Source organism: Marmota monax, unplaced genomic scaffold (assembly GCF_021218885.2).
Source record: "Marmota monax isolate L192 unplaced genomic scaffold, Marmota_monax_Labrador192_F-V1.1 WCK01_AAM20220418_F8-fsc00195, whole genome shotgun sequence".
In the NCBI taxonomy this organism is placed as follows: Eukaryota; Metazoa; Chordata; class Mammalia; order Rodentia; family Sciuridae; genus Marmota; species Marmota monax.
In genome coordinates this window covers 831,128-857,949 of record NW_026691979.1, presented here as the reverse complement: position 1 = coordinate 857,949, position 26,822 = coordinate 831,128, and the positions used below count along the sequence as shown (strand labels likewise).

Below are 26,822 nucleotides of genomic sequence, written 5' to 3'. Positions count from 1 at the left end.
TTTATGAGTACAGTGGCATTTGAATGTGTGTGTTCCTGTGCGATGGTCAGGTCAGGTCAAGGAGCTCCTTCCTTCCTCAGATGCTATCATTTGGTTGGGGAGCATCCTAAATCCTATTAGCTCTTCAAAATATTCACTTACTGGCATTCGTGGCTCTCCTACTGTCACAGACTTAGGAGCTATTCCTCCTATCCGCATGCACCCCGCCTCTGTTAACCATTGTCTAAATGGGTGGGTGGGCGGACGGGGGTGGACAGACAGACATCAGCCTCTGGGTGCTGAACTCCAGTCCTGACTCCCATGTTCACGGTGCTGCCTGCCGGGCACTTGGAGGCTCTGCACCTCCAGCCAGAAGAGATATGTGGAACGATGCTGTTTTTGTCTCAAGCAACAGAAAACAGAAAAATTTGAGAAAGAAGAACTTTAGTGCTGAGTTCCATCAGGGATTTATCACCTTTGTCCTAATAACCTGGACAGGGATGGCTTCCTGAGCTAGATGAAGCCCAAGCAAAAGCTGGATGAGAGTGTCAGGCACTCCCACAGGTGGAGGATGTGGCTCACCTGACGCTGTTCCCAGGGGAACAGAGCTGTGTGGCGGGGTGAGGGCCAGGCACACTCAGGCCTATGCGCTCTCCTGCATGTTACCCCCCCACACTGGGGACCTCGGCGTGGCCCGGGTGGGCCACAGTCAGCTGTGGAGCCGTGCTTTCTAGGTCTGGGTGGTGTGCGCCCGGTTCCTCCCTCCCTACAACAGCACCGAGAGCCAAGCCAAGCCCTCAGACCCCGCAGCCAGGCGTGTGAGGGGAGAGCATACAGAGGTGACAGTGACAGTGGCCTACCGGCCACAGAAGCCTAATGCCTCCTCCCCACCACACCTTGACCAAGAGCCCAGGGGGGCGGGGAGGGAACTGGGCCCACTGTACTGTGCCTTCTCCGTCCTTCCCCTGGACACTCGCACTGACCGCTTCCCCGCCCTCCGTTCCTCCTGCTTCCTCTAGTCCCCAGGCTCAACACTTAGCTCGTCACTGCCCCATGCCAGGTTTGGTGGAGGGACGTTAGGCTGAAGCACAGAGAGTGGAGGGCAGGAGGGGACAAGGGCCACAGGCCTGGAGGCGCCTGAGACTGACTCCTGGGAACGCGCTGCGCCTGGCCCTGGAGTCTCCTGGCCTCTCGCCCTGCTCTTTAATCAGGTACGGTCCACAAATCCCCGGGAAGGAATGAACAGGACTGTGTGGTTTAGACGTGAGGTGTCCCCAAAAGCTCACGCGGGAGGCAACGCAGGCAAGTTGGAGCTGTGGACACTGGGCCCTGAGAGCCTCCCCCTGGTCAGCGCACCCGTGTGCTGAAGGAGATGAGCTGTGACCGCAGGCAGGGGGTGTGGCCGGAGCAGTGAGTTGCGCAGTGTACCCTTGGGGACGGAGCTGAGTCTCTCCCTGCTGCCTGGTGCCATGTTCCCAGCCACCACCCTCCACCATGATGCTCTGCCTCAGCTGGGGCCCCGAGGAACAGAATCAGCTGTGAGTGGACTGAGACCTCTGAAACCAGGAACCCCAAATAGACGTTTCCTCCTCTGATTGTTCTGGTCAGGTCTTTTGCTCACAGCAGTGAAAAGGCTGACTGAGCCAAGGACGACCCGGTCACCACAGCAGCCATTCAGAATGTGTCTCAGATGCCCCAGGAGCCCTGGGCTGCGGGCTCTAGGATCAAGCCGGGTGGAGCTTCAGGTGGCAGGTGTCGGTGGCAGGCGCAGGGTCTCCATGACCATTCACTGCTGTCCCAGACACTGTGCGGTCGACCTCAGGGACTCTCCCACCACTGAGTCCCCTACCACCCAGACGGGGAGCCCAGTGCTCAGGGGAATGCTCCACTAACCAAAGGACGTGGCCCCAGGAAGTGAGACTGGGGGCCACAGATGCCACCCACAGCAAAGCAGCAGAGCAGGAAGAGGCCTCGGACCCGAGACTCGCGCTGCCTCCCAGAAGATGCTGTCATCAGAGAGACGTGCTGCTTCCGCGGTGTGGGATGTGGGTAATTGCCCCCTTGATTTTTGTGCATAATACGTTGTTTCTGGGTTACTTTTTTATGGCAATAATTTTCAGACTCCTCTCCTCAAGCCTGAAGTCAGTTTGTCACTGTTAACAATGCATCAGCGAGTAGATGGGTCTCGGCAGCCCAAGGAAGAAAAGGGAACTAAGACCTCATGCCATTTCTGGCTACCCTGCGTTAACGACAGCACAGGAAGACCCCAAGGGCATGGACATCTAAAGCTCTGTGCCAGTGTGGCCGGCCACGGTGCTGCTGAAGGGCTGCAAGTGACCCTCGCTCCCCAGGCTGAGCCCGGCTCTCAGAAGCGCCACACCTGGAGAAATGGATGAATGTCCTGCCAGAAGATTGAATCTAAATCTTCCAAGTGTGTTGTAAGTTCATGGAAACCTGCTGCTGACCACACAAGAGGATGTCTCGGTCCTGCAAAGTGGAAACATTAAGTCCTATGGTTCACTCTTTCTCCAGAGCCAGAAGCTGTTCCCTATGTTTGGGAAGGAGCAGGGAAGGGCAGGTGGGACACTGCAGGTCCTTAGGGACGTAGGGCTTGAGGAGCTGTTGCAGGGGCAGCAGAGCTCTCCTGGCAAGTCCCTCTTCCACCAGCTCATCTGCATCTCTTCTTGAGACCACAGGCAGAAGCCTCCCACCCTCCTTCCTGGCAAGAATCCAACCCCCAGGATGTAGCCTCTCTGTCACCTCCGACTTGGGATCAGGAGGCCACAGAGGCCCCCTGACTCAGGGTCAAGAGATGTGTTTGGAGCTTTCCCTTTGCCCTGAAGCCAGAGTGAAAACCGCAGTGGGCCTGAGTAAGAGAAAGGGAAGGAAGTCCAGCCGCCTGTGATGCCCTCAACAGCCTGCTCCACCGCTGTGCACGGGTAGGACGGACCATCCACAGTGACAGGCATGACCTACGCTGCCAGAGGTGGGGAGCTGGCCAGGCAGGGAGAGGCAGAGAGGGACAGTTGCAGACCCCCTAGGCTGGGCAGGCATTCGGGAAGGCCCCCCCAAAACTCAGCAGTCGAGGTGGCCTGTCCCACTGCAGAAAGGAGGAAAACAAGACACAGGTCCCTTGCTCAAGTGCCTGATTCAAACTGTCTTTCTTTACTCTGAAAGTTATCACTTCAGTCTGTGACCGACCAGCAAACCTAATATAAAGATACTATTTGGCAAAATGGGCAAATATTTTCTCCTGCAAATACATGGTGCAAAACCTTCCGATATTCCGATTTATGCTTTACACCCACACTCATAAGAGCCCTGCAAGCACAACTCCCAGGCTCCACAAGAGAGGAATAACAAGCAAAAACACAGCCAGGAGGGCAGGTGCACACAAAGACACACCCGCCACAAACTGTGACATCCAGAGGAACATTCAAAAGGGATCACAAAGGACACAAACGTGGTGCCTTACAGAAGTCAGCACAGAGCCAGGTCCTGCAAACACAGCTGCACTGGGCCTGGTTTACATGAATGCCATCCCCAGTGACTCCTGTGCCCTGCTTGTCCCCCCAATGTCCCACTCTGTTCCTGGGCCCTGGCGGCAGACACAAGCAGCTGATGTCAGCCAGGGTCAGAAGCCCACAAGACCTCTGCTGGCAGGAGCCCGTCACCCAGCTTGGCTGGCTGAGCCTGTCAGTGGGGGTTCTGGGTTTCAGAGCAGCTACAGGGAAGGTGGGGTCTGCAACCCAGGAATGCAGCGGAGCCAGTGCCATGGGGGGCACTTTGACAATGGAACAAGGGGCAGGAGGTGGCCAGCAGCAGGCACCGGGGCCAGTCTCTCAGCCAGGTCAGCTGAGTGGGGACGGAGCGACTTGCTGGCTGAGGGTGTCCTGCCTACAGCTCCCTCCCCATCTGCATGGCTCCACTTCCTCACTCCTGCTGCCTGGGCCTGAGGTGCCCCTAAGACCTTGCCTTCAGATGATTGGCAGGAAATCCCAGACAAAGTGGGACTCTGATCAGATGACCAATTCAAACAGATGACCAGTGCAAACGCCAGGTCTTGGAGTTACTTTCAGCAGGTGACCTGGCTGTGTAAATATTGCAAATGAATACAGCTCTGCTAAGCCTTCAGCTTATGCTGTCCTCACTGCGTGGTAAGGTCCTGTGGCCAAGAAAGACAGCTTCCTGCTCAGACTTCCTAAAATCCCGAATACACCGCTTCTAGTTATTTGCAATCTCTGCTCCTTACCATTTGATCTACTTCAACCCAACCCCCACCCCCAAAATTGATTGAATTCTTTGATTGAGTTTCTTCTCTGATATTAATTTCGGGTCATTCTAGAAATAAAACCTTAAATTACTTTTCATATTAAAGAACGTAGGTAGGACTAAGTCAATCTGAGAGAAAGGAAAGCTAGGGGTACTAGATAGCAAAGAAAAAGAAAGCGTCCTGGGGAGTTTGATGTGGATATCACACCATGCTGTGCAGACACAGAGGCTCAACCTCTGAAGGTCACCAGGCAGGCAGAGATGTGGCCCCTCGTCCCTGCAGCTGTGTATTTGCTAGTTGGCGCATCTGCTCTGACGTCCTGCCGTGGAGACCAGCCCTCACTGCCCCTTGTGACAGAGGACAGAGGCAAGGCTGGCTCTCCTCGGGCTCCACACCCGCTCCTCCCTCTGCTGGGGCCCACCCATGTCTCCACATGGCGGGACCCTTGCCTTCCCAGCCGAGGCCCCAGCTTTGCGGCCGTCTCCAGAGCCTTTGCCGACCCGCCACACCCACAGCAGTCCATCCTTCCTGATGCTCCTCTGGAACGCTTACAGCACAAGAGCACCCTGCAGTCCCCCAGGACTGGCGTGTCTGTGAAGGAGACCCCAGGACTGGAGCAGAGGAAGGGGACCTCATGAAGGGGACCCCTCAAGGAATGCCACAGGTGGTGGTCCTGCCTCTCCTTTCCTTCCTTTGAGAAGAATGACGAAAAGCAAAGCAAAGCTGACTTCAGACGCAACAGCTAACCCCCGGAGGTGGGCTGGGCCTCTGTCTGTGTGGGAGCTGTGCACAGGTGTGCTGATGTACCTGGTGAAACGGTCACACAGTCCAGCCAGGGAGCACTCCTACCTCTCATTTCCTCTCTCTCAGTGAGGGAGCTGAAGCCCGCTCCCTAAAATCCCAGGAAACAGTAGCGAGCTGTTAACTACAGTCCCTATGCCAAGCATCAGATCCCTGGAGGCCTTCGTCCGACCAGGCTGCAATCCACCTTGGACTGAGCAGATACAGAAGGCCTTAGGCCGTCAGGGCAAGATGGAGAGGAGGATGTGTGACGGCCAAACCAGTCCTGGTTGTGAATGAAATCCTAAAAATGATAGGGCGATTAACCAATTCCTTGGGAAAGGGTCAGTTCCCTCCCCCCTCAGCCTTCCTCCAGGAACCCTGATTAACCCTGGCCCTGCCTCTTGGATTGGATGGTGAATAACTGCCCTAGGAGTCCGACTATGCCCTCTGGAAATGTGAACACCCCCGTGCCAGGCTTTCAAAGACTAGAGAGTTAAGGGATGCCTGGGAAAAGAGTCTCTCTTCTGATCTGTTGCTGTAGGCGAGCTTTGCCTTAGAGACCCCGCACGAGGCCTTCAGCAACATGGATTAGGAGAGTTTTTAAAAGAGGAAAAAGGCCCCATTGATAGGTGAGTATAAGGTAGCCCAGATAACCTGTGAACGCTGTGAGAAAGCGTGGATCAGGGCTCGGAACCTGGAGTTCGTCTCCCTCTGGGCCTACCAGCCTGTCTCTGAGTGCTGCTTGTACTCCTCCTCCATCACTGTTTCCCGCAACAGAGGCCAGGGCCAGGGCCAGGGCCAGGGCCAGGGCAGAGGAGCACGGAGAGGGTCTTCTGATGAGTTCAAGTGCCTGGTTAATGAAACTGCGTGTGGACACAAACAGGGGACCCAGTCAGACAGACACTTATGTATGTGTGCTCCCAAGTGGGGAATTCAATAGAAAAACAGACAGGTGGATACAGGGGACATCAGTCAGTAATGGTGAGAAGATCATGATGGGGAGGAGATAAGGAAATGAGGAAATTCCAGAGACCTTAAGGGAATAGGCCAGGACTCCCCCTCTGGATTTCCAGCTCTTTGGAGAAGTCTCTGTATCTCTATTGCCTTGGCAATAAGCCTATTTCTTGCTTGCTATCTCTGTGCCCTGTTCTTAACTTCTTTGCTGAAGAAAATGGAGACAATGAACCCAGCACCACTGGACATGGCCACCATCTGCCCCTGCCCTACCCAGCCCTGGCCACCACCGTTCTGCTCTTCTGTGTTTTCTACTTCTTTAGACTCCACATACCGTTGGGTGTGGCAGTATTTTCCTCTCTTGATCTGGCTCAAGCTCAGGTTGGCCTGTTCTTCCCACAGGTGGATCAGCCCACCTGGGAGCTCTGGGTTCTTTTTTATGTGTCCTTAAGGTCTGTTCCATGCACGAGATCTCAAGAGCTGGTCTGTGCATCAGAGGCTGTCACAGGATGAGATGGCTGTCCTGCTCTTGCAGAGGTGGCTCCATTTCCTCAGAGCAAGAGGTCTCCAAGCAACAGTGTCAGTCTCCAGAGACCCTCAAGAGCAAGCCAGGCCGGCTTTCTTGTGAGGCAGGAAAGACTCAGCAGCATAAAGGGACCCTTCTCTGCTATTCCAAGGGAAAGGGAGTGAGGAGCCCACTAAGCACATGCACTGGGAGGGCATCGGGAAGCTGAACATGGACAGATCCTTGTTTCCTGACCCTCCCATGTGCCTGCTCCCATTTGTATGAAGAGGAAGCTGAGGGGCATTGCTAATGAACTTCAGACAACTGCTGCAAAGGGTGTTTAATAGGGCAGAAGGGTCAAATGGACTGATTGAGTTTTCACTTATTTATTTGGGTTCTGATTTATTTTAAATAGATCATAGCTAAAAACAAAAGCTGTCTAGCTGGCTACCTTCTCTATTTCCTCTAGGACACAGATATAGAAATGTGAATAGACCCGTAACCAGCAATTCCCAGCAAGGTTAGAAGTACGGTGTCTCTGAGGTTGGTTCTATTGTCACAGGCCACCACCCAGAGATCCCTAAACGTTGCCCAGGGAATGTGTGCCTCCCCCGCTTACCCACTGCTTGCCCCTCTGTTCTCCCAGGAGGTCAGCACTGTGCTGCTGATTACAGTGGGAATCGACGGCCGACCACGACAAGGAGGCAAGAAACATCACTCCAGGCAGCAGCAGAGTCTGAAGGGCAGCGATCTTGATAAGTGATAGGTTCTGGCTGGGAAGTAAGGTGTCCCCCAAAAGCTCATGTATGAGACAATGCAAGGTTTAGGGGTGAAATGATTGGGTTAAGTCAGCCTCAACCCAGCCAGCAAATTAGTCACCTGAGCGGATTAACCGAGTTAACTGGAGGTGGTGCAGTATGGCTGGAGGAGGGGTCCCTGGGGTGTGGCTTGGGAGTTACATTTTGTATCTGGTGAGTGGAGTCTCTGCTTCCTCATCATCACGTGAGCCTCCTCCCTCGGCTACACTCTTTCTCCATGATATTCTGCCTCTCCTGGAGCCCCAAGGAATGGAGCCTGCTACCTGTGGACTGAGACCTCTGAAACTGTGAGCCCCCAAATAAACTCTTCCTCTTCTATATTTGTTCTTGTCAGGTCTTTTACTTAGAGCAGTGAGAAGCTGACTGAAATAGAAATACAATACGTACACCAATCTCTATGCCATGACATGCATTAATCATAAATAACATTCTTCCAAACCTTTGTAAAAACAATGTTTTATCAACTTAAAAGATGATTTTAATATACTAATTGGAACTGTGGATGAGTGGGAAGAAGGGGTCTGCAGCAGCACCAGGAGCCACACCTGTGGTTTCTGTGCTGTTCTCCATGACGGTCAGGGCTGAGCACACCGCTGTTCCTCACTAAGGCACCCCATCTGTGAGGCACGCTGGACAACAGGACGGAAGCTCCAGAGAGCTCAGTGGCTCCTGCCTATGTGCCTCCCAGGAGGGCGCCTGGCTCCTGGGCCCACTGCCATTGCACTGTGCACCCGGGGGCTGCTGCCCAGGACACTGCCCACTGGCCTTGCTTCTCACTGTTTTTCCCAGATCATCATTTGATGGAGATCACTAAGATTGGACCACCTTACTGCAGCAAGAACCAACTGGAACCTTGTTTCTTCTGCAGACACACAGAAGCTGCGATGGACAGAAGACAGGAGAAAGGCCCTCTAATGAGATTTCCAGACTTTCCCAGGATATCAAACACGGTTTCCAGGGCAAGCCTCCGAGGGCTGTGCTCACCTTCCGTCCTACCAGGAATGACATAAGCCACGTGGGGAATGGTCATCAGCTGCATGTTACGAACAAAAAGTGTGGCTCCTGTCATAACCCTGATGGCCAGGTACCTATGGAGCAGATGCATCCCCAGAGCTGGAAGGTGGAATCGCAGTCAGCAAGGGACATGGCTAGAGCGAAGTGAAGTCCCTCTTTAGGGCACAGAGCTTCAGGTTGGCAGGATGAGAGGGCTCCGGCTGGAGGCTGGTCCTGGCTGTACCTCGTGTGTATGACCTTAATGCTGCTGATCCACACACAAAGAGTGGATATGACCTAAATATCTAAATGCGATTGAATAGTTAAAATACTAACCAAATTATTTTTAAAAAATCCTAATTCCCAGGCTAAGTTCCTGACCAATTAAATCAGAATATTTGGAGTAAGTGGGGAGTACCAAATGGACGGTCCAGAGCCCTGGGAAGCTGAAGTACTTCCTGTGTGGTGCAGACCAGCAAGCACACCCTTCCATCCTTCAACACACCCCTGGTGGGGGCAGAGAAGGAAAATACAATGAAAAACTTGCAACACTAAAGAGTTTTTAAAGGATCAGACAATTATAGAGCAGGGAGCGAGGCCCCGGGGGAGCATTCCGGCTGGCTTCCTTGTGTCCACAGCTTTGGGGCTGACCTAACCCTGGCAACTCCGTGCCATCCCAGATACCAACTCACATGCCTCCCCTGGGCTTCAGGGTTGTTGGTGCCCCCGAGGAGCACCTTCCCGGCTGGGTAGAGTCTTATTCAACAACAGGCCAAGAAAGAAACCTGACTTAGAGCTGCAGAGGTCCACACCACAGGGCGTGGCCCCGAAGTAATGATGTCATCTATTTTGTCCTATCCTTTCACTGGTGAAGGACCAAGAAGCAGAGAACCGGGTTACAGAGGACACTTTTAGGAGCATTAATATTCATTTATGATGAAGATGATACAGTAGGCTAATTAATTCTTCAACCATCTTTTGACAAATTAATGTACTTAAGTATCAATGATCTATTTTCACAGAAAATTATTTAAATGGATACTTTATTATTGTGAAAATAAGTATGTGCTATTACAGATATTGAGAAGACTGTGGAAGACAGAGAGAGAATGTACCCGAGTCCTACCCAGGGGCTCCTTTATTGGAAGAAGCTTTAGCCAGATAAATGCTACCTGAAACATTCACTGTGCTCCTTTTTCAAAGGGACATAAAGGTTTCAAATAGTGCAAACAGGAAAATATTGGCTGTGGTTTGTCTTCATGTAGTTCTTGTGGATACAGCCTGCAGTCTTTGAAAGAGCAGCAATCACTGCCACCCATTTTTCTTAGACTAGCTCAGTTCCTTTGGAGCAGGGAACCTTTAGAAGTCTACATGACTGCCTTCAGGTAAGGGCACAGAAATGTGTTGTGTCCTCAATTTTTAATTTCAAATTTCAAAGACACTTTGGAGCAGGTCGGGATCACTGGCGTTGCAGATTCAAGTGCAGGACACCGCAGAGGGCACGTGCACCTTCACCCACCAGTTTTATTTACAGGGAGCATCTAAAAGAAATGCTTTCTTCTCCATGTTGTTGCTTTTCGCCCTGTGCAGCTGAGTAGCAAGGAAATTGTGGAAGGAGCCAAGGATGGCTTGCAGAAACAAAATACAGTTCTTAGACTTTCATTTTCAGAACACTGGGTAGAAAGGAATCAGATATGAGGTATGGAAAACTCTTCCAACATGAAACAAAGCTTAGGTGTTTTTTAAGTTTCTTAAGGCTTCCACCATAGTTCCCAAATTTCATTTAAATGAAACATCAATATGGTCTTTATTCTGAACTTTAAAATCTTCTTTTACTAGAAAATTGATTTTTTAATTGGTTGGAAAGAGCAGGCTGAATAACCCAGTGATATTTTAACAACAGCAGTGAGAGAACCCACATTTCCTTCTCGTTATTAAGATGAGCAATGATGTGCATAACTAATCTTGGCAGCAGCAGGGGCTCAGTGCAGAATACGCTGTATGGATTGAATGAATAGACGCTCTCTTATTGAAATAATTGTATTCCCGAGAATGTACCTGAAAATCAACATTCTGCATATTCAGTCCGCACTTACTGCTGCCTTCCAGAATGTGAATGCAAATGCTTCCTATGAAAAGTAGAAATAAATGACTTAACACATCATCACTGAATGCTCGCTGTGAGCCAAGCACAGGGCTTGGCATTGGGAATGTGATAGCAAATAAAACCAGGTCCCATTCCTATGGAGAGAGGCGGTAACTAAACCTGCACTGTGCTTATTAAAATAACCTGTAAACGGAGGCATGCACATAAATTTCAGTGGTCAATCCTAGCAAGTAAAAGGAGAGATCAGAGGCAGTGAGGAGGGGGAACACGAGGTCCATTTCAGGTAGCACATTCAGGAGGTGGCCCTGCATGGGCACCTGAAGGAGGTGGCAGCTGGTACCCACAATCTTGACCCTGAGGCTCAGTGTTGGTAATGCACCCTCAGCATTGTAGAAGGGATGAGGAAAGCAAAACACCACAGAGAAAATCCTGAACTTAGAAATAAGGAAGAGCTAAGTGGGAGAGCCAGTAAAAAGACCTTGGTGCGTGAAAAATGAAAAATCTGTTCCAACTTTGTAAGTCTAATTGACTTTTCCATTATGATAAGTTTAAAAAATAATAACAAGAATTATAAGAGAAAAATAATACCTACAGGATGGAGATGGCCAGAGGGTTCTGGACAGGTCTCCTTTCTCCTCCCCATCAGCCAAGGACGCACTATCACATGGGTGCCCTCAGACCCCCAGCCACAGAGCCTGCAGTGGCAGGTAAGTGCCTGGGTTTCTGCCATCTCTCTCCCTAAAACTTCACTCAGACTCAGAGGCATCAAGGAAAGCGACCCTCCAGAAAAGGAAGAGCAACTTCCTCCCGGACAAGAGCCCATCTGCCAGGCTTTGTGCTTCCTGAGCAGAGGGGCAGGGGCTCTGCTGCCACCCGGGGGCCAGGGTGGAGAAGTGTGGAGCCACGCAGGGACGGCGGGTGAACTGTCAGCTGGCTGGTGAGGAGCTGAGAACCACCCGTGGGAGTGGAAAGAGCGGCCTTGGGTCAGGAGATGTGGTCACTGATTGGACTCTGCTCCTCATGACCCCTGGGGTTTCCTTTATGGACCTCAATTTCTCCTATTCAATGACAGATAATCCCATTTGATGTACTGTAACTTCATAAAGTGATTTACAAAATAAAATTAAAAATAAAAGTTTATTTTTAGGAAGGATGAAAAGGTGCAGGATCAGAAGCGTCTAGCATGCATGTTGATGTCTCTGTATCCAGGATGCAAATTCAGTGTTTGTTTTTTAGGTAATAACTGTCACTCTTCCAGCCTCCAGCCCCCCTCTGGGCAGAGGTCATGTTTTCTCTAAACAGTTGTTCATCTGCTCCCTGACCTGTCGTGTTTAACTTAATTGGCTTAACAGAGACCTAATGAGGCCATGGTCCTATATCCCTAGGGACAGGTTTGTTAGCTGGAATTTAACCCAGTTCAATAGAGAACACGTCTACCTTATGCTGGGCAGAGTAATGAGAAATGAAATCAATAAGGCCTGTCCCCTTTCCTTCAGGAGCTCATGATTTAAAGAGCTGAAGGCTGGGGCTATAGCTCAGTGGTAGAGCGCTTGCCTTCCACATGGGAGGCACTGGGTTCTATCGTCAACACCACATAAAAATAAATAAAGATACCATGTGTCTGTACAACTAAAAAAAAATTAAAGAGATTATGGAAACATAAATTGGTGTCCTAAACCCAAAGACGCAGGAAGGTTAAAGCCAGAGGGTGGAGCCCCTGGGAATAGCAAGCACCCTGTGGGCAATGTGCGGACAGGACACATCCCCTGCCACAGGAGGGACAGCAGCCCAGCAGGACCACAGGGCTGTGGATCGTACTCATATGAGCTCCTCGTCTCTTTCCACAGCAGACAGCTCTGCTCAGCTCGGCTCCCGGAGGAATCCCCAAGGAGAACAACTGGTGTGGCAGCTGTTGGTGTGGCAGGAAGGAAAATCATCCTTGTGTAGGAAGGTGAGTGCGATGTTGCAATGAGATACTAAAGAGAGCAGCGGCCACACCGCAGGGAGGGTCTGTCACACAGGCACTGGGGCCTGTGCCAGGGAGGGAGGAGCAGACCGGAGGCCCAATTTTCAGAGCATCCAGGGCTCCCTCAATTCAGTTTCAGCACCTGTTAAATGTGATGAAGAGGTTTTTACAGGAGGTATTTTAGGATCAGAAACAGTATATATGAAGAATCTGCAGCACCTGGCAGTGTGCAGCAGGACAACTGTTCTCAGTGGTCAGGGACACGTGCCCCTGTGCTCAGATGCATGGCTGGAATGCTGGGCTCCAGTGTGGCTCTCAGCCATCTCTTCACCTGGTGACTTTGGGGAGTCCACAACCTGCACGCCTCATCCGGTGGTCCAGTATAGTGGGTATGGAAAACTGTAGTCATTAGAATTACCCTTGTTAGAGGTCAGAAAGGTGCACAGGGCTTGAGCCAACGAGATCCAGCTCAAATCTGAGTCTACCAAGATACAGAGTGTGGATGTGTTAACATTTTGCATTTCAAAAGTGATCCATTTATAAAAATCAAGATGATTATATTTGCCTGGACAGAGGGTATCAATGCTCTCTAGCAGAGGGAGTAGATGAACAGCCGTGGCCAGGACCCCTCATGACCTCTCCCACCAGCTCAGCCCTTCCTTCAAGTGGTCCATCTGGGTGTTTCCATCCATCTTATTTGAACTCAGCTCTACAGCAAACGCTTTGTCTTTGGGAGAGGGGACTGTCCTCAAGCTGACTTGAGTTCAAATGAGAAAGCCTTGTGTTTTAGGCTTCATTTACTTTAAATAATTTATAGATAATGCTGAGATTAATATTTAGATTGCCTTCGGAAAAAAGATTTCCATAAACAATATAATAAAACCAGATGAGGACTATTTACCAACATAATAAAGTGAGCTCTTTCCAAACAAAACATAGAATTCGAGTGCTGACCGCAATCCATCCACTCATCTTGACTGTGGCTGTCCTTAGTTTGAATCATACCTTCCTCATTAGTTCTGATTACAAGAATTTAGAAATTAGAAAGAACAGAATTGCCTTTCATTAAAAACTGTCTCAGAAACACTTCAAGAAGTTCAGAATCCTTCCTCTGTTATGAACATCAACGTCAGCAGTGAACGTGTTACATTCTGGATCTAGTCACATGTCCTTTGCTCTAAGGGCCACGGGGTACCTGTACACACAGCTGTGCTCCCCAGGGTACATGAGGACCACCTGGGTTCTGCTGTCACATGGGAATAGATGGTGGCCCCGGCAGTGCATCAATAGAGGGCCTATGCATCTGATGCCATGATTGTCACACACCTGGCACTGCCAGTAATCAGGTCACTCCATTCCTTTGAAGTTACAATGTAGCAAACATCTGAACATGGATTTTCCTTCATATATTCTGGATTTTTCCTTGTGACTCCAATAACATTCTTTATGCTGGTAAAATCAGCTTGCACCCCAGTACATCTGTTTTCAAGGTGTGTCCCATTGGTCCCTGGAAAGGGGCACGTTTAGAGGCTCTTGGGAGTCAAAATTATAATAATAGTGACATGGTACATGCGCTTTGCTTCCTGTTGCATCTTCACCAAGGGAGCAAAGAAATGGTGGGAAACAAGTGGCAACAGCACCACCAAACAGCAGAGATGCACCCAGCAGAGAAGGCCAGGCTCCGTGAGACACAGCTGGGCAGTGGGGAGCTGCTGACTCCAGCTCATCTCAACACAGCACATCTCGACACGCAGCTACACAGCACATCTCGACACGCGGCTACACAGCACATCTCGACACGCGGCTACACAGCACATCTTTCCCTGAGGAGGTCTGGAGGAAAGACACAGGCCTGGTTGGACGTGTGAGCCCAATTCCCTGTCAGTCCTCCCAGTGAGCACCGCTTCATCTGAAAGAACTACTGACAAACCATCACTGTTAACATTTGAGGATTTGTCAGACATTTTCCTTAAAAAAAAAGAATGAATGAGTCTTTTACTTCAAAGAAAACAACTGACAAAATTTGTAGCCAATCACAAAATCAAAATCATCTAGTAGAAATTAGAATATTTGAAATCATCTCTGCCACCCTGAGCTTGACAGTTTTTCAATGCCTCAAGATTTTTCTCATGAGATGCTTTGTAATATTAACAAGTACAATTTCAGAATAAAAAAATATTACCAAGAATAATTTGACATTATTTTATAATGACAAAAATATGAATTCAACAAAAGGCGTAGCAATTTTGAAATTCATTTACCTATTAACATATTCAAATTGCAAAAAGGAAAAACTCAGGCAGTTGCAAGGAGACACCCACAAATTCATGGTCTTAGCAGGAGATTGTGATACGTCTCTGTCTCTGTATGTGTCAGATATAGGTGCCCCCAAGTCCCTGTGTTGGTGCAGTCATGTTCAGAGGTAAAGTGCTTGATCCTGAGAGCTATACCCTAATCACCCAAGTCTGCATGGAGTGGGTGGTAACTAGGCAGGTGGATCCGGGCTTGGTTGGAGGAAATGGGTCACTGGCACTGTAACCTGAAGGGTACATCTTCACTGGGCCCCTTCACTCCTCAATCCCTCCCCTCCCTCCCTCCCTCCCTCTTTTCTTCCCCTTCTCTGTTTTCTGGCTGCCAAGAATGGACCAGTGCTCCTCCTCCCCGCCCATCTGCATGATGTGCTGCCTTATCTTGGCCCAGAGCAATGGACCCAGCTGCCTCTGGACTGAGAGAAACTGTGAGCCTCAGATAAATGTTCCCTTTCCTAAGCTGTTCTTATCAGGTATTTTGGTCACAGTGACACAAAGCTGCCTTACAACAATGCCAACCAGTGTGGATTAAATGCATACTCAACAGCAAGGTATGCATTTTGTTCCATGAATATTCACCAAGACAGAGCATATGCTCAGCCATAAAGCAATTACCAATACATTTAGAGGGACTTCAGATATACAAAGTTTGCTCTTTAACCACAAATTTGCTTGGAAAAATCATCAGACATTTGGAAGCTAAATAGCATGTCTAACCAAAAAGGAAGCATAAAAGAAAACAGAACCTATTTGAACTGCATGAAATGGAAACATAATATCAAAATTGAAGGGGTGCAGCCAAAGCAGTTCTTAAAATAAAATTTATAGCATTAGTGCTACAAAGGTATTTAAACACCCTCATTTAAACAACAACAATAACAACAACAAAAAAAACAGACTTAAATCACTGATCTCAGCCTCACACTTAAGAAACTTGAAAGAATAAAAGTCACAATAATCAGAAAAAGTATTAAAATAAATTTAATAACAAGAAGAAGAAATCAATAAAATTGGAGAAAAATAATAGGGAAAACCAGTGAAACTAAACTTTGTTTTAAGAAGATCAATAGCATTGACATTTTGCTTGCCAGATGGATCAGGCAGAATAAGAAAAACACAAATTATGAACATCAGGAATTTGAGCTGTGGCATCTTTCACAATTTAAAAGGTACAGAAAATACTATGGAAAGCTTTTGGAGTAAATTTAATAACTTAAATGAAATTTTAAAATTCCTTGAAAGATACCAAGTATTGAAGTTCTTTGAAGTAGGAAATAGATAATATAATAGACCTTTAAGTAGAAAATACTTTGAATTTATAATTAGTAAAAAACTAAACTCATAAGAAAGTTCCAATTCCTGATGGCTTCACTTATGAATTCTCCCAACATTTAAGAAAAAAATTACCAAATACACACACATTTTTCTAGAATATCCCAGAGGAAAGAACATTTTCAAATTAATTGTATGAGTTCAGTGTTACTTTGGTGGCAAAACTAGACAAAATAATTACAAGACTCCATATCAATGATAAATGTACATGCAAAGAATCTGAACAAATTTTGGCAAGTGAAATCCAATAGCATTTAAAAAGGATAATTCATCATGACCAAATCAATTCTATTCCAGAAAGCAGGTTGTTTTAATATTGGAACATCCATTTATTTATCATATGAACAAACTAGAGAAACAAAAGACCAGCCAAGTAGATATAGAAAAACCAAAATCTTATCTATTTCTATTTAAAAATACAAACCCCAAACAAATTAAAAGTAGAAGATTATATCCTGGACCTCACAAGGCATCTATGAAGAACCCAGGGCTGATAATATACTTATGATTAAAACCAGAATTTCTCTTGACTAAGCTCAGAAATAAGGTGTAGACATCTCACGATTCCCAGTCAACCTTGGAGTAGGGGTTCTAGGCAGTACATGCAGGCAAGGAAAAGAAATTAAAACGCTACGAGCTGTGTGGATGTAGATGTGTGAAGACATAAACCCTATACCAGAGATGATGGAAATAACAGTCTACACCTTTAGCTCATTTAACAGATTTTTGAGTCAGTCTGAAGTGTTAAGTCACTTGATCACTATCAAGGAGACACGGGAACAACAGAGAGATGGGGGAAGGACTGAGGTAGTGGCAGGGCGAATCTGCTGTGCACCCAGGCCCACATGTGCACCCCTGGCTTCCCTCTTCCTGGCCAGAGGCAGAACAGCTTCAAAAAAACATCATTTGAGTAAGACCAGTGTCAGGCTGGCCTCCAAGGACCTATGCTGATCAGTGACACTGAAGACACTGCTACCAAGAACTCCACCACCAGGGCCAGCCCCTCGACCTGGGCCTCCAGATCGTAGAACCAAAATTAAACTTTTCTTTGCTATTTTATAATCCCCCAGTCTTGGCATTGTGCTGTTGGCAATGGAAAGTCCCTGCTGCTTTTAAACACACTGCAGCTACCCAGGTTTCCTGAGCGATGCTCCATTCCCTGTCCAATGGCATCACTGTCCCCTACCCCACCCCTGTGGTCTGCTCATGTCACTAGCCCTGATCCCTTGCCCCATCTCTTTTGTTTCTTCCTCCAAAATGGAGCAATAGTGGGAGCAACAGTTCATTCTTCCTCGTCCCCTTGGCCCTGGATTCTTCAGCTTACTCCAATCACTAACTGGTCCAAAGACCACACAAACCTAAGGCAAACACACACCAGACTCCGCAGGAGTTGCAGGATCACAGTGCCAGCTGCATTCCTCCCGCAGCGACCAGAAAAGGCTCCAGGTCCTCAGAACCCTGGTCAAAGGATTCACCACATTTTCTGAATCAATCCTACTGACTGCCACTAACACTAATTGCTTTGAAAGTTTATTTAATGGCATAATTACCAGTCTATAGTTTGATTTTTCCTTCTTTTTGAATATCAAAAGCATTAGAATATCAAATGGTAACAGACTGAAAACAAGAAAAATCCCTCTAAATACAAATCTGATCACATACATTTAAAGAATTGTATTTGTTGGCTCATATACTGGGAAGTTTCAATTCTAGTGTATCTGGAAATCTCCACAATATGTTTTAGAGATTTGCAAATAAAGCAGTTGTGTCTGTAAATTAAAAGGACAGAAGAGTTAAACAAAATGACGGGGGTGTGGGTGAGGGGACAGCTTGCTTTCACACAGTGTTTGATCTCCTACCTGAAGTCAGAGCCGGCTCTCCTGCCGTTTTCTGGAATCCCGGGATCTGGACACATGTCAGAGACCAGGGCAACGCCTCCTTGGCTCACTGTAACAGAGAGAAGCCACGTGAGGGTGTGGGGCAGTCGCTGGGGAAATACCCAGGGGACGAATTTAATACGTGATCTAAGAATTAAGTCAGCTTAGCACCATTAAAACAGGACTTGGTTCTCCTTCCTGATAATCCAGACTTCTTTCCAATGAAAGAATGAAAATGTCTTTGATTTTTACTTTCCTCCACTGGAGAAGCTGAAGCTTAATTAAAAACGCATGTGCTCATTACAATCACCCTTATGTCACACTGAGGAGCAAGACAGAAGAGTGACATCAGGGTATAAAGACACCGGAACTCAGGGAGAGCATGGCCTTACTCATCCCTAGGATCATGACACAGAGGGTGACCACACAGAAGGTCTGCGCAAGGCCTCTAAATAAAGCCTCCTAGTAGATCCCAACTTGACCTGACCATGCTGAGGAACTTGGACTTGGGGAGCAATGGCCTCGCTGCACCAGTGTGCTGGTTTGTTTCGGAGTCTCTCCAAGTGCGAGCGTGCCCTCTCACTGGCACCTGACTACCTCCGAATGGCTTCTGAAGGACCCTTTGCATGCTGGATTCAGTGGCTGCCACGTCAACACCCATCCTACCCCATGTAGCTTGCCAGTCCAACCAAGGCAATTCCCTCTTTCTGTCCAGAATTTGCCTAACAGAGGGCTTGTGAGCCAATTCAACTGGATGGAATGGGGGTGTAGATCCTTAAGATTGCCTCTGAAAGACACCCATGGGTGCTGGCCGAGACCCTGTTGACCTCACTGAGCCTGGATTTTGAAACCTGAACTTCAGTGCTGTTGTTGGGAGTCCAAGGATAGAAGCAGCAAGGTGATGAGGTAGCTCGAGAACCCTGTATGTCATCCTCCTTGAGGCTGAGCATCCACCTGTAAGGGACCCACCCCAACTTAACATGCAGCCGATCTCTCAGCATTTACCTCAGTTTAAACCCATCTGAGTAGGTGATCCTATTATTTGTAGCCAGAAAGGATGTACAGATTCAAGGAGTTCAACCAACTCCATGTAAGTGTGATAAACCCAGAGAGTTTCCAAAGACCCATATACTGGGAACGGGGTTCTTGACCAAGAGAAGATCTTGGAAGCAGAAAGAGAGCACAATGGACCACCAGCTGGGGCTCCCCAATACGACCCTCAGACTTCTCAGCAGAAACTCGGCAGGCTGATGGCAGCGTGATGATATACTTGGATGATGAAAGAAAAGCACGGTTAACCGAGAAGTCCACATCCAGCAGAACTGTCCCTTCAAAGCGATGGTCTATGTGACTATATTATGTTATCTTATAGTTCTTAGATCCTAACATCACTTGCATTCAAAGGTTGTTATTTAAGTTCCACTTAACTCAGCAAAAGTATAGAGGGATGATAAGAGGACACTTTAAGAGAGAAATTCCAGGGTCATTGTAAGGACAGATCATTTGTGCGATATACTTTTCATGTTTTGAAGATCTATAATCTGTCCAATGCGTGAAAAATGTAACTGTGGTGCAGGAGACACTACATCTGGAATAAAAACAGTAGACAAAAGACACCTCCAGTAATTCTTCCCATGACATATCAAGGCACCAGAAATTTGGCTCCTTTCATTTAATACTCTTTTAGTTCAAAAATGTCTTCTAAATGTAATACATTTGCAGATAAATCGTAGTGAGGGAGTTCCTTACCAGCAGGCCTTCCCTGCACGAACCCTGGAGTCCTTCAAGTTGAAACAGAAGGACACAAGACAGTCACTTGAGGCCACAGGCATTGTGGTTTGGTTGTGAGGAGCTCCCCATAAGCTCATGTGTGAGGCAAGGCAAGACGGCTCAGAGAAGAAATGACCGTCTTACGAGAGCCTTAGCCCAATCAGTGAATCAATCCCCTGATGGGATTAACTGAGTGCTGGCTGGAGGCAGGAGGGTGTGGCTGGAGGCAGTGGGGATCGGGGTGTGGCTTGGGGTATATATTTGTATCTGATGAGTGGAGTCTCTGCCTCCTGATCATTAGTGAGCTGCTTCCCTCTGCCACACTCTTCCTCTATGATGTTCAGCCTCACCTGGAGCCCCCAGGAATGGAGTCTGCTATCTGTGGATTGACACCCCTGAAACCGTGAGCCCCTAAATAAACTTTCCCTCCTCTACAATTGTTCTGGCTAGGTCTTTTAGTCACAGCAGTGAAATAGCTGACTAAAACAAAATGAAAATATAAATTTCTCCAGTAAAGAAAACACATGGGAAAATGTAAGTCTAAGCATTATACTAATTTCATTTCGTTTACTGTTTAAAAGACAGTGCATAAAGTAAGTATAAATCTCTACCAATAGATATGTAATACAGGAAGCCATAATTTCTGACACCAATTGCATGAAGTAGCGGGGAAGAGCCCTGAGGTACAAAGCTTTTGTATAGCATTAAAGTTAAGTTGGTATTGATTGAAAACGTTCTGATTTTAGGTTGTTGTAGGTAGTTTCCATGGTAACAGCAAAGAAAGTGTCTAAGACATGTGGAAAAGGAGAAGAGGAGAATCACAATGTGTCATCGCACTGCAGCAATGGCCAAGCACAGTGCGCTCGGCCAGGGAGGAAAGTGGGGAGCTGGGGACATGCAGCATGCGTGGCGGATGGTGGGGGCCAGGGCCCAGCAGGCCCTCACTCTGTGGACTGCACTCCCCATCACAGACAAGATGTCAGGAAGTGACCGTGCTCACAGGCAGGCTCCTGAAGTTGTCATTAGGGTGGACCACGTCCAGTAGTACTGGTCTCCTAACAGAGGAAGAGGACACTGGGGCATGAACACACAGAGGGAGAGCCCCAGCAGTCAGGAGGGGAGACTCAGGGGAGACTCAGAGGAGACCAGCCCTGCCAGCACGTTAGACTCCGGCCTCCAGCAATGCAAGGGGCAGGTCTGCTGTCCAGCACTCGTGCAGGCTGTGCTGCCACAGTGGCCTCCATAAACAGTACCTTCCCCGACCGAAAGACCACATCCAACTGAACACTGTCCACCAGAGGACACGCGCCGCGGATCCAAGGATGCTCGGAGGGTGAGTGAAAAGGAGTCGGCTTCAAAGACCTGGACGGGAGGACGGAGGCTTCCCGGGGCATGGGGACGAGGATGGGGAGGTACTGGGTGAAGGGTACACAGCTTCATGTTGGTGTGAAGAGAGTTTTTGCAGAGAGATGGAGGTGACAGACCCAGAGTGGTGTGATAGATCCAAAGCCACAGGACTGCATGTTTAAAATGGTGACATTTCATGTTCTAGGTCCCTTACCTCCGACTTCCTCCCTCCTTCCACATCCATGTAGTCATAAACACAGACAGAGACAGAGAAAGACATGACGTGGGCATGGACCCACAGGTGTCAATGCAGGTGTAGACACAGACGCTGATCAGACACTGACCTATAGACAGAGATACACAAGTGTCCCCTGTCTAATACTCTGTTCTTCTCCAACACCAGGTCTTACAGTCTATCTCACAGGCTACGGGGAAGTTCCCAACTAGTAGGCAACTGTCTACCGCCAACGCTCTAAAATCGATCTCCTCGATACACTTAGATTTAGTAATTTCAAAGCCTAGTCATGGTTTGTTTGTTTTTTTTTCCCCTTCTCTGGCTAAATGACTCCTACCTTCCCTCAAGCAAAGCAGCTGCCTCTGTAGCAAATGGCAGAGTCTCCTCAGGGTGCACGGCCGTTGCTGTTCTGCCAGAAGTAGAGCCCACTAGTGTGGCCATAGTTCTCCATTCTCTGTACTCAAAGTGGCCACGTCACAGCACCAAAGCTATGAAAAGGTCCACTTGTACGTCTCCTTTTCTATCATGTTCACATGAAATAGGAATAAAAAGAGGAAAATTGGAAGTATCCGTCCAAGTTAGCTTAGAACATTCTGGATTTTTAAAAAGAATAATGCCAAAGTCAGAGCGGAGAATGCACCAGAAAGCCTGGAAGGATCGCCGATGGCAGAAGACACCAAAAGAGCCATGAGTGAGTGACTAGTTGTAAAGTACGGTGGTTTTCTGAAGCAGGGGGAGGTGAGTGACAGGACAGGCACAAGCAGAAGACGGGTGCCACAGACCCACCACCTATTTCACCCACATCGCCAGCAACTGCTCCTCCGATCGCTGGAGCCTCCCAACCAGTCCTGGAGGTGCACCTGCCACACGCAGGGTCCTCCAGCCCCGGCAGTCCCCAGGGAGGAACCTCCAGCTTAGCCTCAACCACTGTTGAGTTTATTGACTTTTACCTTTTCAAATCCACAGGACATATGCCATGGATATCCATAAGCACATTAAACTTTAGTCAAAACTTTGGAGTTAAAAAATCTAAACTGAAAATATCCAATAGATGGGTCCGTCATGCACCATTGACTAAGGATAGCACCAGGAGCAAAACGGCAAGGCATGATCAGTTACAAGGTAGAGCCTGTAAACGGTGGGTGAATCTGGCCATGGAAATGCACGTTTCAAAGGAGCCTTCCAAAGCATGTTGATCCACAAGGTCTCAGTGGATATGCAGAAATAGACAGAAATAGACACAGATATGCAGAAACAGACAGGTCTAAGTGGACATGCATATCTCACCAGATGTGCACTTGCTCTTCAAGGAGACATCTTGTGGTTGCCAATCAAAGCCAACCTTTGGATGCATGTGGAACAAGTACACAGGTAGAGTAGGGCCACAGTGGACTAGGGATAGACAGGGAGCATAAGCAGCTCTGTGTGATGAAGACGATTGGACTTGTAGATTAGTGAAGGTAAGGTTTACAATGGTGGAAAAAAAAATTGGAAATAATTACAAATCAGTGCTAAGAAGAATTCTACTGTTGTCAAAAATTAAACAATATGACATTTTCTAGAACTCCAAGTATCACACATGTTTCACATTTAATGCATACAGTTGCTCTATGAGATATTAGTATCAAGCCCATTCTACAGATAGAAAACAAATCTGAGACCAGACTCATGACCCAGTTGACAGCAAAGTCCAGGTACCTCTCTCCACACTGGTCATAGTCACAGAGAGAGACAGAGCAGATGTGACTGGCTCCGTGAGGCCAATGCCTTAGAACAACTTTTACTTTCAATAACCTCCTTTACGAACTTTATTGTTTAATAATAAAAAGATACTGAGGGTCAAAGAGGGAAGTAAACAGATGTCCTCATTTATGTTCTCAAACAAAGACACACACGGGAAGCCATGTGGATCCACCATGAGGCTTTAGCTCAAACCATCTGGTAGCAATTTCCCCTCATTAAAAACCCAGATTCAAAGGCTGTCCACGCAAGGACACCATCCACCTTGGATAACTGTAGCTATGGAGTATGTAGGGTCTGGAGCACTGAGTCTCCCAGGGAGGTGTCATTCTGAGTAAATTCCTGGCTTATTTTTGGGATAAGTGATCTAAATAAGAACCATTCAGTCATTCAATGCATTTTAGTGTCACGACTCCTGTGATTGGTTATTAAATTTCATTGTTGATCCTTATTTCTTTAGAGCCTACAAATATGTTTTAACTTGGGACAATCTCTAACGTTGTAAACCTTTGGAGAAGAGACCATAATGAAGATGACTGCTCCACACACAGCATGCACTCTGGTTGAAATGCCTTCGCAGCAAAGGTCCCTCCATCCACGACCTGGAGATAAGCAACAGCCGCTCTGGGGCATGTGCTTGGGGTTACCTTGAATAGAGACTTACCTGTATCACAGTTTGGAATAAATCAACCCTCATATTTTTCCTTGGATATCTAGTTGACTCAGTGTGTTGTCACGGAACGAGGCACTCCTGTGTGATGCAGCTCCCCTTTGTGAGTGGCAGAGGTTTTATCTCATCAAGAGAGAGCCTGGTCCATCCCACCCCTCCAGGAGCCGTGGCTGGAATCGATGGCCACTTCAGTGACAAAACTGCTAGCCTAGGGATTTCCTCCATGGAGCGACAGCAGGACTATGATCACTTAAACTGTTACCACGGACATTTCGGCATGTATGACAGGACCCACTTTCTGTTTCTGAGGAATATTTATACTCTCTATCAGTGGTTTTAGCCCGAGCAGTGAACACGTCTATGAGCCACGTATGAATAAGTAAAGAAGAGTTCCTGAAATTTGAATGATAAATTTTTATCAATGCACCCTTAGGGATTTTAAGGGATGGTTTATATAGAAATGAGTTCCCAGAAACACCTTGCCTTTCTGAATCTGATTTTGGACCTATGGGATGGCAGTCAGAGTGAGCACTAAGGGCCGGGCTTCCCGGGTACCAGCTCATCACAGGGCCGGGCATTTTCTGGCTTCCCTCTCTTCCCCTGCTATATACCACAGTGCACCTCATGAAACACAGTTAGAGGAATGCCCATTATTCATCCCCTCCCTGGCTGGGCGAGAGGCGCTTAGACACATCCTTGTTTTCCCCATGTTCTCCACTCCTGCTGCCACAGACTTCAATCAAACTCTTGAGTTTACAGTAATTTTTTAAAAATATATTTTAGATTCCAATGAAATCCCCCAAATGCATTATTTAGAATCTAAAAAGAAAGTTAACGATTCTTTATTCTATAGTAAGTAAAGATTATTTGGCTGGCATTCAACGCCTTCACTCTTTTCAACCTAATTGCCGCCCAGACTGTTTTGCTACCAAAGGGAAAAACAAGTAGGTATATTATAAGGACCCCGAATAACTGAAAGATCACTGTGGCGGCAAAAGTTCAAATGAAAAATATTTTCTTTACATATCTTCAAATTAAACCAAATGTTTACTATTTAAATAAAATAAGCATATTCTGATATAAAATCAGTATAAGTGAGCTTTAAAAAAAACCATTGTACTGTTTTCAAGATTCCTGATCATTGCCCACCACCACCTGCCTGGTTCCCCAACGTGTGTCCTCCAGTGGAAACCTGCAGCACTGGGCTGTGGGAGGCCCTCCCCGCAGGTGACTGGAGTTACCTCCCCGGCTGGGCGGGAGGCGCTTAGACACATCCTGTGTCCAGAGCTTTCCCCACCTTCTCAGGTCCGAGGGCCTGTCCGTGTGGAGGGGTGTCTGCCACTACCCCTGAAGACCCAATCGTCGCCCCTGACCTTGGGACGCTGCCCCCCTTAATCTTCATTGGATGGGATTTTCCCCAGAATTTTTTGTTCCCCAATGAGAGTCCACTCCCTGGCGTGTTCCCTCTCTCTCTCTCGCTGGCCTCTTCAGTCAACCTCGCTACCCTAATAGGTAGCTGGAGGCTGGAGCTAGGAGAAGCCGTCCTGAGCTGGTTAAGGTAATTAGGGTCTGTCTCTCTAATTCAAACTCCCTTTTGGATTAGCCACGTAGCGGAACCTTCATTTAGGAAGCCTGTGCTGGCCGTGGGCTAACCTGGACAGCCGTGGCCCAGAGCCCAGGGCTGACTCCCAGATGCAGGGACTGCCCCCTGGAGAGAGTGAGGCCTGAGGCCCTACAGCCTGTCCCAGTCTATTTTCGTATATCCCAGGACTCTGGATATGAGATTCATGAATGACTTTCAGGACTCTCTCAAGAAATCTTACCGGATGCCGAATTATTAATGATCTCCAAACAGCATGAATAACATTCAACTAGAATAATTTATACTGCTTTTCATGGAATCTAAGAGGCCCAGGAATAATCTTGAAAGGTAGGAAGAGAGAATGTTGAACTCCATTTATAATATAGTTCATTTCAGGAACACATACACATATGATATTATATGTGAAATATAATATCCATATCTAAATTTCATAAATATTTCACATTAAATACAATGCGATTAAATATTGAAGACTCTTTTTGTCGATTCTTAGATTTTTTAAAATAGAAAATACTCAGATGATTTCTTACTGATAGTACTTGATAAGTGGTTTCAGAAACGTTTATGTAAGTATATTCTAACACAGTTAAAACAAATGATATCAGCATATATAATTTATGGATATATTTTATCACTTTAACTTATGTTTTACTTGTTTTCAAAATAAGATAATTAAAACTATTAAATTTTATACAGATATAAAAATGCAAGTAAGCATTAAAATAATGAAATTTGTATAAACATTTAAATGTATAAATAAATGCATAAATGTATAAATACTATTCTATGTAGGTATTTGTCATATTTTAAAATTATATGGTTTATTAATATTTTTGAGGTGTAAGTATATAAGAATGCTTAGAATTTTTTTTTTGCATTTTAAAAGAGCACAAAATTAAACTTTCTAATTGAGGATTTTTGTGATACAAAGTTTAACATTATAATTAGTATATCAATAAATCAATTGATTTGGTCACTCCACAAAGCTCAGTCTCAGAATTTTTCTAAATGCAGTTTTCCTCTGTATATTATTTAGATACTTTGCAAATAATCAAGAAAGAGATCCAAGTTTGAAACTGCTATAGAAACATTTCTTGTAACTGTTGATGGTCATTTTGAAAATACATAGCTGCAAGACCCTTGGGAGAAGTCATAATTGCCATACAAATGATCCAATATGTGCCTAGCATATTACTTTCAAAAAATAGCATGTTACATCTCCTTAAAGAAGTAATGGCATGAGACTTCTAGCTGAGATCACTGAAATTCACTAAAAAACTTATGTAGGTTACAATCATATAGCCTCAATTGCTTTTGGTATGCTTCTAATCATGGCAAACTCTGCATCTGCAAATGTGGAAAAAAAAATCAAATATTGAATTCTAACTCTGCCCACAAAATGTGCACAATTTACTTTGTGTAAGGAATTATGAAAACCAAGAATAGGACCTGAGGGTCCCACACAGGTGGCGCAGGGTGGCTGGCACAGCTCTGCACACCTTGCACCTCAAGCCCCAGGACCCCCTGAGGAAAGCCTAGCTTCTCCTCAGGAAATGAGAGG

At 47.0% G+C, this 26,822-nt stretch overlaps 1 protein-coding gene across 2 annotated transcripts in view; it reads right to left on the bottom strand.

Annotated features, from left to right (window-relative positions):
- Csmd1 (CUB and Sushi multiple domains 1) overlaps positions 1-26,822 on the bottom strand; it is a 1,167,250-nt gene that overhangs the window by 487,913 nt on the left and 652,515 nt on the right. For both annotated transcript variants that reach the window (XM_058580132.1, XM_058580135.1), the window contains exon 6: positions 17,879-17,966. In XM_058580132.1, the coding sequence (XP_058436115.1) occupies positions 17,879-17,966 (88 nt within the window). The remainder of the gene's footprint in view (positions 1-17,878; positions 17,967-26,822) is intronic.